The 11,291-nt window shown below is 40.0% G+C and overlaps 1 protein-coding gene and 1 non-coding gene across 4 annotated transcripts; one reads left to right on the forward strand and one right to left on the reverse strand.

Moving 5' to 3' along the window:
* Window positions 1-2,575: 2,575 nt before the first annotated feature.
* Window positions 2,576-9,366, reverse strand: LOC115129942 (transmembrane protein 144). Of its 3 annotated transcripts, none has more exons than XM_029660736.2 (12): window positions 9,176-9,366; window positions 8,683-8,850; window positions 8,470-8,550; window positions 8,255-8,354; window positions 7,998-8,078; window positions 7,582-7,660; window positions 7,127-7,200; window positions 6,796-6,914; window positions 5,200-5,319; window positions 4,692-4,789; window positions 3,625-3,678; window positions 2,576-3,181 (listed from the first exon to the last, which is right to left on the reverse strand). In XM_029660736.2, exons 1-12 carry the CDS (start codon window positions 9,282-9,284, stop codon window positions 3,098-3,100), a joined length of 1,167 nt encoding a protein of 388 aa, XP_029516596.1. In that variant the 5' UTR covers window positions 9,285-9,366; the 3' UTR covers window positions 2,576-3,097. The 3 variants fall into 3 exon arrangements, with proteins under 3 accessions (XP_029516596.1, XP_029516595.1, XP_064874312.1); XM_029660735.2 differs by having other exon boundaries at window positions 8,470-8,592; XM_065018240.1 differs by lacking the exon at window positions 8,683-8,850 and having other exon boundaries at window positions 8,470-8,592.
* Window positions 9,367-10,606: 1,240 nt separating this feature from the next.
* Window positions 10,607-10,678, forward strand: trnac-gca (transfer RNA cysteine (anticodon GCA)). The gene has a single exon. It is a non-coding gene; the product is annotated as a tRNA-Cys (tRNA).
* Window positions 10,679-11,291: the final 613 nt, after the last annotated feature.

Here is an 11,291-nt window from a genome sequence, read left to right on the forward strand (position 1 = left end):
GTTGCCTCCATTACTCCCCAAATCCCACCAACATCAACTGCCTCTGAGCGCAACTTGTCCTTGTTTGGGAACACATGCACCAAAGCGCACAACAGGCTGATCAGTACAAGGCTTGAAAAATTGGTGGCCATCTGTGCAAATTTGAGGCTTTTTGAGCCTGACAACGAGCCATCCTCAACAAGGTTGGGAAGATGAGGCCTCAGCGTCTGATGTTCAAGAAGTGGACATTGAGGAGGTCCAGGGAGAAGACATGGAAGCCTGAGAGGAAGACAACCAAAGCTTTAGTTTCTAGACTATCATTTTACAGATGTTGAAAACATCTTTTGGAGATGTGATGGATCATTGGGGATCATTCAATATTCCCTTTTGTTGATCAGTGAAATAATCTCATGTGAAGAATCAACTAATTTAATTAAAGTTCAATTTGTAACTAAATTGTTTTTAAAAATTTTGATTGGAATTCTATTTGCAATTATGTCTACTGCTGATTAGGTAAAATATTTATGTTTGTCTCCATATGATATTGTTAATATATCCAATGCAACAAACATCTATATTTAAATTATTAATATTAATTTGCATATATTTCCATTAATTCACATATTCTTAATTCCCACAGAAAGTTTCCACCTCTGAATATTCCCCAAAATGTGCAACCCTACACACAACATTTAATGATTTTAGTTAGTTCATATAAGCAAATCAGTCAATTGAAATAAATGAATTAGGCCCTAATCATGCCTTGTAGTGCATTGGCCCAGCCACATGGGAACCAGGCCCAGCAAATCAGAATTAGTCCCCCCCCCCCACAAAAGTGCTTTTATTACAGACAGAAATACTCCCGTTTCATCAGCTGTCTCAGCTGTCGCTGGTCTCAGACAATCCCGCAGGTGAAGAAGCCGGATGTGGAGGTCTTGGTCTGGTGTGGTTACATGTGGTCTGCAGTTGTGAGGCCGGTTGGACATACTGCTAAATTCTCTAAAATGTGGTGAAAGGTGGCTTATGGCAGAGAAATTAACATTCAGTTATCTGGCAACAGGAAAAATCCCTGCAGTCAGATTTTAGTGGCTGTTTATTGTCCCCACACAAGGTGCACCTGTGTTAAGATCATGCAGTTTAATCAGCTCCTTGATTTGTCACACCTGTCAGCTGGACGGATTATCTTGGCAAAGGAGAAATGCTCACTAACAGGGATGTAAACAAATGTGTGCCCCAAATTTGAAAGATAAAGTTGTTTGTGTGTATGGAACATTTCTGGAATCTTTTATTTCAGCTCATGGGACCAACACCTCACGTTTTGCATTTACAGTGCCTTCGTAAATTATTCAGACCCCTTGACTTTTTCCACATTGTTACATTATAGCCTTATTCTTAAATATGTGTTTCCTTTAATTTACACACAATTCCCCATAATGACAAAGCAAAAAAAGGTTTTTAGAAACTTTGCAAATAATAACCGGAAATATCACAACTATAAGTATTCAAACCATTTACTCAGTACTTTAAAGCACATTTTGGCAGTGATTACAGCAACAAGTATTCTTTGGTATGACGCTACAACCTTGGAACACCTGTATTTGGAGAGTTTCTCCCGTTCTTCTCCGCAGATCCTCTCAAGCTGTCAGGTTGGATGTGGAGCGTTGCTGCACAGCGATTTTCAGGTCTCTCTATACATGTTTGATTGGGTTCAAGTCTAGGCCACTCAAGGCCAGAGACCTGGGCTGAGCTACTCCTGCATGGTCTTGCCTTGTGCTTAGGGTCATTGTCCTGTTGGAATCTAAAACCTTCGTCCCAGTCTGAAGTCCTGAGCAGGTTTTCATCAAGGATCTCTGTACTTCCAGAGAATCTGGTTGCTCATGGTCAGAGTCTTTGTGTCTGACAAAGTTTCAACCATCTCCACAGAGGAACTCCAGAGCACTGTCCAAGTGACCAGATTTTTGGTCAGCTCTGATCAGGGACATTCAATGCGGCAGACATTTTTTTGTATCCTTCCCCAGATCTGCACCGACACAATCCTGTCTGAGCTCTACGGACAATTCCTTTGACTTCATGGCTTGGTTTTTTCACTGTCAATTGTGGGACCTTAGGTGTGCCTTTCCAAATCATGTCCAATCAATTAAATATACCCCAGGTGGACTCCAATCATGTTGTAGAAACATCAAGGATGAGCAATGGAAACAGGATGCACCTGAGCTCAAATTCAAGTCTCATACATAAGCTTTCAGACCTTCTGCTAATTAATGTATCGGTTAATACAGTTGCTAAATTTGGAAAAACCTTTAGCTTTCATTATGGGGTTGTGTGTTGATTGCTGAGGAATTCATTTTAATCCATTTTAGAATAATGCTGTAACGTAACAAAAATGTGGAAAAAGTAAAGTGTTCTGAGTACTTCCCATGTATTTTGTTCAGTATAGGTAATCTGGGAAGAGAGGTACACATCCGCCATTTGATTTTCAGATAAAACCATGAAGACTGAAAGGCAGCAGTTTGCCTCAATTTATGCTGCAGATTAGCACACTATTTAGGGTTCCTGTTTTCCCCACTAGGTTCCCTTCAAAGTTCACTGCTCAAACTTGTGAGTGTTAGCCATTTTATTCAAACATGTCCCATATAAAGATTAACATTAAGATCTTACAAAGATTATGACTTTAACACACATACATAGTAAAATGCCACAGACAACACCATAAATATTTTCAGTAGAGTATGAACATTTTAAATTAATTATACATCGTCCCTCTTAACATTCAAAATGCCCTTGAATTCGTCAAACTATTGAATACGTGACAACAGAAGTCCCAGCAACAGCTGAACCCTCATTAACCAGGTGATCAAGTACTCCATTAGATGTACAGACTAAACTGAAGGACTATCAGAGACAAACACACTTCACCATCTAGGGCCCTGTTCATGAGGGTGTAACAGAGAACATTCAAATAGGAATGTATTGTCCAGAACAAATATGATTGTCTCAGACAGAATAGGGGATTGTGAATCAGCTCTGTCCATTAGCTTTCAAAACACATCACCTCAGGACTCCTTTAGGATGGCCACTCCTGTATAAATGCTGCCATCTAGGGGGTATATTGATTCTGTTACACATTGGAGAAGGCCGTCAACATTGATCCAGTCAGGACAACACAGGAGGCTACTATGAAGATTGAACAGTTTACCAAACCCTGAAACAAAACAAGCATTAGTCAATACAGCAAATATCTGATGGCATGTCACACTGTCAAATTGGGTTGGCACAGGCTAACCATAATGTGAGCGGAATGGTGTTGAAAAGGGAGGGGGCATGCATAAGAGCAACAGGATATAAAATATACGACATTGGGCAAGCTAATCAGAACTAAATGATACTCAGCCGGGGTCAAAAAGGGATGGGATGACCAGCTACTTCAAAATCAGCACAGTTCGTATTACATTTGGAAATTCTAGGGCAAAAACTTTATTTAGAAAATTAACGTGGAACTGGATTTTTTCTGTCCGCAAAATTACATAAATGGCTGAGAGTTCATACTTCAATTTCAGCAATTGTCAAGTGTGCCTTGTTCCCAGAAGTTGAGGCAGTTTCTTAGACTAATAAATCAGCTAAATTTGCTCACTCCGGGACACTTACTTTGACTTCTTTGAAAACCAGACTTCCCCACAGAGCTGCAACTAGACAATTACCCTAGAAAGAGGAATTCTGTTAATTGAAATGATTGGATCACTTACATGTTTACAAAGCACCATTGTCAGGTCCTCTCCATTTAGCATTACCGGGAACGGTAGCACATTCATGAAATTGACAATGGCGCAAACTTTATTCTGTAAAAAGACATCACCAAATCTCAATGTCATAACCTATACACAGACATGGGCACAAGTTATGTGCTATACAAACTGAGTCATTTAGCAAAAACACACTACATGACCTAAAGTATGTAACCTGCTCGTCGAACATTCACTCAAAAATCATAGGCATTAATATGAGATGGTCCCCTCTTTGCTGCTATAAACCCTCTTCTGGGAAGGGTTTCCACTAGATGTTGGAACATTGCTATGAGGACTTGCTTCCATTCAGCCACAAGAGCATTTGTGAGGTCAGTCACTAATGTATGGCTTCCATTCGTACATCAGGCTGCCAGATGGTGAAGGGTGATCCATCACTCCAGAGTGCAATGGTGGCAAGCTTTACACCACTCTAGCCAACACTTGGTATTGCGCATTGTGATCTTAGGCTTGTGTGTGGCTGCTCGGCCATGGCACCCCATTTCTTGAAACAATTAGAAACAATTAGTGTGCCGAAAATTGCTTCCAGAGGCAGTTTGGAACTCGGTAGTGTGTTGCAACTGAAGAGACTATTTACGCACAACATGCATCAGCAGTCCAATTATGTGGCTTACCACTTAGCAGCTGAGCTGTTATTGCTACTAGATGTTTCCACTTCACAATAACAGCATTTACAGTTGACCGGGGAAACTCAAGCAGGGCTCAGATTTGACTGACTTTTTGCAGTGCCACAGTGAAAGTCAAAGCCCTTAAGGTCAGTCTACTGCCAATGTTTGTCTATTGAGATTGCATGGCTGTGCGCTCAATTTTATACACCGTTCAGCAACTGGTATCACTTAAACAGCCAAATAAACTAATTTGAAGGGGTGTCCACACAAAGTATGTCAGGGGGCATCCCAGAGGTGTACTTACTGCACAGACGATGGGAAAGGTGACCACGGCACTAAGGTAGTTGTTAGCCAGAAACCAGCAATAAGTGGCCAACGTCCACATCAGACCTGACAAAAAGCCTGAACATAGGATAATGAGATTTAGTGACACCCTACTTAACATTCTTTACAAAATAATATCACATGGCATTATCTTTCCCGGCCCAAATCTTTAACCAAGTGTTTCTCAACTTGGGTCCTCAAGTACACCCAACAGTACATATTTGTTGTGACACTGGACCAAAATCTCCTGATTCAATTTGTCAAGGGCTTGATGATTAGTTGACAAGTTGAATTAGGAGTTTGTCAAAAATGTGTGCTGTTGGGGGTAGTCAAGGACTGGAGTTGGGAAACACTTCTAAGCCAGCCCTGGACTCAATCTGCCCTCATGGATGATGATAGAAACCCCCATGATTGCATCAAGCCCATATTTTAAGGGGGAGGGTAGAAGTTTAGGCAGAGGAGAGAATTAGAATTTGAGTGGAGAGCACCTGGCAGGATGGCTCTGGAGAACAGCCTGGGTCTGTTCCTCATGGCTACACAGTAGATGGAGAAATACACCGTGCTGGTGAGGTAGATTCCACAGCACATGGCAAACACATAGTCAAGATCTAGGAAATGGGGGGCATATTAGGTTGACAATATGTTGACTTAACACGTTGTGCAGGCTAAACAATCTTCAGCATTACACAAATTACTGAGTTTAACTTCACTAGTGTAGGGGGCAGTATTCAGAATTTTGGATGAAAAGCGTGCCCAAATTAAACTGCCTGCTACTCAGGCCGATAAGCTAGGATATGCATATAATTAGTAGATTTGGATAGAAAACTAAAGTTACCAACAGAACTGATATGGCAGGCAAAAACTTGAGGAAAATCCAACCAGGAGGTACTATTATTTTGAAAGGCTGTATTTCTAATGAAAGCATTTCCACCATACAAAGACTTAGGACCCAGTTCACTATCTCTATGGCTTCCACCACACGTGGCCAGTCTTTAGGCATTGTTTCAGACAGTACTTTCAAAAAGAGGACAGTACTTTCAAAAAGAGGACAGTAGAAATCCAGACATTAGTCCTGCGCATGACTGGGAAGACACCTTTCTTGTTTCTCCTTTTCTATTGACAAAGCTTTTGTCCGGTTGAAATATTATTGATTATTTATGACAAAAAACATGAGGTTTGATTTTTCTACTAACGTTTATTGGACTTTTTAAAAAACTTTGTCTTGGTGTTTAGAGCGCGCCTTGTGCCTTGAGGTTTTTGGAGATAGAGACATTATCGAAAGAGACATTATCGAAAGAAATTAACATTTGTCTAACATGGAGACCTGGGAGTGTCACCAGATGGAAATCAAAGGTAAGTGATTCATTTTAACACTATTTCTGACTTGTGACACCTCTCCTTGGTTGGAAAATGGCTGTTTGGTTTTGGTAGCTAGGCGCTGACCTAACATAATTGCAAAGTGTGCTTTTGCCGTAAAGCCTTTTTGAAATCTGACACAGCGGTTGCATTAAGGAGAAGTTTAACTTTAAATAATTGTATCTTAGATCAATATTTATGATGAGTATTTCTGTAATTTGATGTGGCTCTCTGCACTTTCACCGGACGTTTGTTTGAGACAATGCATTTCTGAACGCACCAATGTAAACTGAGGTGTTGGATATAAATATGAACTTTATCGAACATGCATGCATTGTGGAACATGAAGTCCTATGAGTGCCATCTGATGATCAAAGTTCAGTGATTAATTTAACCTCTATTTCTGACTTTTCTGAGCCCTCTCCTTGGCTGGAAGATGGCTGTATAGTTCTGTGACTAGGCGCTGACCTAACAATTGCATGGTGTGCTTTCGCAGTAAAGCCTTTTTGAAATTGGACACTGGTTGGACTTACAAGAAGTTTCTTTAAAATGGTGTATAGTCTTGTATGTTTGAGGAATTTTAATTATGGGATTTCTATTTTTTAGTATTTGGCACCCTGCAATTTCCCTGGCTGTTGTCAAGGTGGGACGCTACCATCCCACTTGTACCAGAGAGATTAAATCGTGATTGGCTACAGTCTCTAGGATCCTGCCACCTAGCACCTCACCGTATAGACTGGCTCCATAGCAGATGCTGTCGTGGTCTGCCGCATGGCTTTTTATGTAGAGGATTGGAACAAAGGAGGCCCCATACAACAGGCCGGCAACAACAGCCAACAAGCAGCCTCTAAAGAGGTCAAAAGGTGGTGAGAGCGTTTCTATGACTGCATCGATAATTACTGAGTTAGCCCCATGTCCAAAAGTCAAAAGGAAATTAATGTTCAGTTGAGTAAGTCACGTCCCAACATGTAACTAGAGCCCAAATCAATTGGCTTCAGCGCAGCTCCAACCACTCAATTGTGAACGCAACGATCATGAGTGATTAAGGGGTGTACTCACACACAGCGTTTTCTCTTTGCTCCCATGACATCCACCCAGGACTCCGAAGGCCCATAGACACCAGAATTCACAATCTTAAGTAGACAAAATAGTCAAGTCAGATGTGTACACGATAAGTCAGCACAGCAGTTTACCATGGTCATCTCAATGCAAACTCAAAATACATTTCTGCAGTTGACAAGTCTGTCCTGTGGTGGCAGAAGAATTGATCATTACACTTTTCGCCTCACTGATGTTTCTAGAGAGCTGTTACAGTAAGTGTCATGAATTACATACTTTATAGACAAACCAGTCATTAGCTGATGTGCGGTAATGTCTTGGGTGTTAAATCTGGTCTTGCTGTGAAGTTGCGGTGTGGAATGTGTTGTGGTACGCTTTCATGTCACCGTTGCTGCGGTCTGACATGTATCCAAAATGATTAGGCATTTATACTTCCAAACATCAAGCATAATTACCCTGTTAATCAGTAAGGGGGTGCATTCTGAATGTGGAAGTTCTCCAACATTAGTCCTCACAAAGAAAAGGATGAGTCCACTGGAAACAAAAAAAAAATGGTAAATGCCATGCGATTGTCATGAGAGTTTCAATAGACTATATAAAATTAATAAAAAAATGACCAGTGACAAGAATATTATTCTGAGTTATTGGATTAGGTGCTTTCATGACTCATTATGGGGCGGCAACGTAGCCTAGAGCGTTGGACTAACAACCGGAAGGTTGCGAGTTCAAACCCCCGAGCTGACAAGGTACAAATCTGTCGTTCTGCCCCTGAACAGGCAGTTAACCCACTGTTCCCAGGCAGTCATTGAAAATAAGAATGTCTGACTTGCCTGGTTAAATAAAGGTAAAAAATTTTTTTTTTTTAAATTACCTCAACAAGCACAAACCAGCACCACAGTAGTTCAATACTGGTCTGGCAACTTCCTGTGCTTCAATACCAAACAATCCAAACCTGTTGAAAAAAAAAATAATAATTACCTCTGACTCAATGTCTGGTCTAAGAACATATTTCCCATGGAAATGGTTCTTTTGAGCCTAAATATGAATTGCCCTTTCAAATGTAAAATATGAGGACTTACTGTGCAAAAACAAATATATATATATATATATACAAAAAAACAACCTTACCTTGAACTTATCCAGCCCATCAACAAACTGCTGGATCCCCAAATACAAACTCCAAGTCCAAGGCCAATGGCTTTTACTACAGGGACAACTGTTAAACTGCCTGTAAACATTGATGAAACATTTCAGTAGTTCAGGGGGGGGGGGGGGGGGGGGGGGGTTGGCCCAATTTATGTTTGTGTGAAGGTTACAGTACAGCTTGAAAGTTGGAGTCATACCTGTGGCCCAGGCTGCACCTCCCAGCATTGCCAACGGATGGAATTTGGGAGAGTGGAGTATCAAGTCACCAATCATCGAAACTACCAATATGGATGCACAGTTCACCCACTGGAAAAACATCCCTGAAGATGTATTTATGTTAAAATATTACAAGATGGTCAAATGAGAGAAGTTTAAAATCACGCATTATGATTTTTTTATGGATCGCTTACCATCACCAGTTTCTATCTTTTTGACAGGGACAAAGTTGCTGCCATACAAGATCACAGCAATACTGTTTGCAACAAAGCCATAAGCCATTTCAGTCGTGTTCGATGAACCGAGTAAAGGTAATCTTCTTACTTCAGTGTTCATTGTAGCATTTTCATAAACATGCACATCTGAAGAATGTTACTGAATTTAGTCAAGGGCCATTTTATCAGCGTCAAGTAGTCCAGTAATAACCATTGACAAAATCATTTCATATGCTGTTATTATAAATATAACATTTTGAAATGAATGATGTGAACCTTTAGCAACATACAGCAATATGAAACAGGATTAAACGAGTGTTGTCTGGAAGATTGCTCAAGCAGCCAGCCATAGTTTCTTTAATATGCACTGCAGATAATGATCATTTCAAGGCAGCATGCATTGTTGATTTTTTTTTACCAACTCAAGCATCTGTTTGCTAGCACATAGGTATATGGTGAGTAGGCTACATACCTTGTTCGACTTTCTCTGCTTCTGAGAAATTCCCCGGAGACAACCACATCATGACAGCAATTAGGATAAAAAGTTTAAACATGTTTACATCTAGCATATCTGCCACCATCGACGATAACCTGTTTCAAAACTTGCACAGATGATCGGCCATGTTTTAAGGACAGTACGTGCAGTTCCACAACAAGGAATAATGTCACAACAGCTGACACTAATTAAGATAGGCTATCAATTAGGCTGCTAGGCTTAATTTTGGGTGTGTTCCCCAGTGGCGATACTGATGCAGGTTAGGTGAATGAGATTAAGGTCAGGAAAATAATTAGGGTTAGGCTCAGCGACAATGCTTCAGTTGTCCCCAACACTAGTTGGCCTACTCCATCTAAACAATAATTTGATCTTAACAGACTTGCCTACTTAAATAAAGGTTACATTTAAAAACTTTTTTTTTAAATCTAGCCAAAATGGTATTTAGTTATTTAGATTTTTTAATTTAACATTTATTTAACTAGGCAAGAAAGTTAAGAACAAATTCTTATTGACAATGACTGCCTACACCGGCCAAACCCGGACGGCGCTGGGACAATTGTGCACAGCCCTATGGGACTCCCAATCACAGCCGTTTGTGATACAGCCTAGATTCGGACCAGGGTGTCTGTAGTGACACTTCTAGCACTAATATAAACAGAAATAAACCATCTGTAACTACAAATAATCAATGAGCACAGTTACTTGCACACAGTAATAGAATTATTGTGGATAGTCAGACTAATATAATTTTTTTTTTTTTTCAAACGTTTACATGCTTTGCAAGAACAACGACTTCCCTAGTAATCCTGTTCACATGGGACTTTAAAATATGCAGGATATCGGCAATCAAAATAAACGTTCCACTACAGTGACCATGCTATTTTTGCATATGAAAACTATTTCTAAGATGCATACTTTCAGTTTTTCCGAAACTCACTTCACTCCAGAACAGGAGGGAAGCTGTCTGTTCAACAGCCATCCTAGCCGGCCTCCACCCAGTACCCTTCCCTGAACTTAGTCATTGTCACTAGCCGACTACCACCCAGTTACTCAACCCTGCACCTTAGAGGCTGCTGCCCTATGTAAACAGACATGGAATCACTGGTCACTTTAATAATAGAACACTGGTCAATTTAATAATGTTTACATACTGTTTTACTAATTTCATACGTATATACTGTATTTTACTGTATTCTAGTCAATGCCACTCCGACATTATTTGTCTTAACATTTATATATTTTCTTAATTCCATTCTTTTACTTTTAGATGTGTGTGTATTGTTGTGAATCAAATACTTTTTGGGTATGTTTTCAGAGATCGAGTGTTCTTTATTAGTTTTTGTTGATCTCCAGCTATAATGTCCCTTAATTAGACAATTTTTCCGCCTTTAGACAGTTTCTAGCAGAGGGGGTATAGCTCAGTGGTAGAGCATTTGACTGCAGATCAAGAGGTCCCAGTTTCAAATCCTGATCCCCCTTAAAATCAAGTGCTTTCAAAGAGTATTTTGAGGGTAGAGGACTCTTTTTACTCAGTGAAAAATGTCCCTTATTAGACAATCTCTCACGTTCAAATCCTGGCACCCCCTTGAAATCAAGTACTTTCTAGGTGTATCTTAAGAGAGGGAGTGCTCCTTTTTTTGGTTATTTTACTCAGTCTAAAATGTCCCTCATTCGATGGTTTTTCTCTGTCAGACAGTTCCTAACAGAAGTGGAAGTGCAACAGACTTCAGATCAATAGGTCTCAGATTGTAATTTTTTTTGTCAACTTGAAATCAAACACTTTATGGGTATGTTTTCAAAGAGAGAGTTTTCTTTATTAGGTTATGTTGATCACAAGCTAAAATCTCCCTTATTAGACAATTTCTCAGGATCAAATCCTGGCGCCACCATGAAATCAAGTACTTTCTCAGTGTTTCTTCAGAGAGGGAGTGCTCTGCTAAAATGTCCCTCATTAGATGTTTTTTTCTCTGTCAGACAGTTCCTAACAGAGGTGGAAGTGCAACAGACTTCAGATCAATAGGTCTCAGATTGTAATATTTTTGTCATCTAGAATCAAATACATTATACATTATGGGTAACCTAACCGGAACCA

The sequence above is a fragment of the Oncorhynchus nerka genome, linkage group LG5 (genome assembly GCF_034236695.1).
Source record: "Oncorhynchus nerka isolate Pitt River linkage group LG5, Oner_Uvic_2.0, whole genome shotgun sequence".
Classification (NCBI taxonomy): Eukaryota; Metazoa; Chordata; class Actinopteri; order Salmoniformes; family Salmonidae; genus Oncorhynchus; species Oncorhynchus nerka.

Bases quoted from the DNA above. Each gene is read 5' to 3' on its own strand.
- LOC115129942 (XM_029660735.2), bottom strand. From the start codon at position 9,284: ATGGTGGCAGATATGCTAGATGTAAACATGTTTAAACTTTTTATCCTA. The intron at 8,593-8,682 runs GTAAGCGATCCA...ATACATCTTCAG, and splicing joins AAAGATAGAAACTGGTGATG to GGATGTTTTTCCAGTGGGTG. The intron at 6,915-7,126 runs GTGAGTACACCC...TGACCTCTTTAG, and splicing joins GCAAAGAGAAAACGCTGTGT to AGGCTGCTTGTTGGCTGTTG.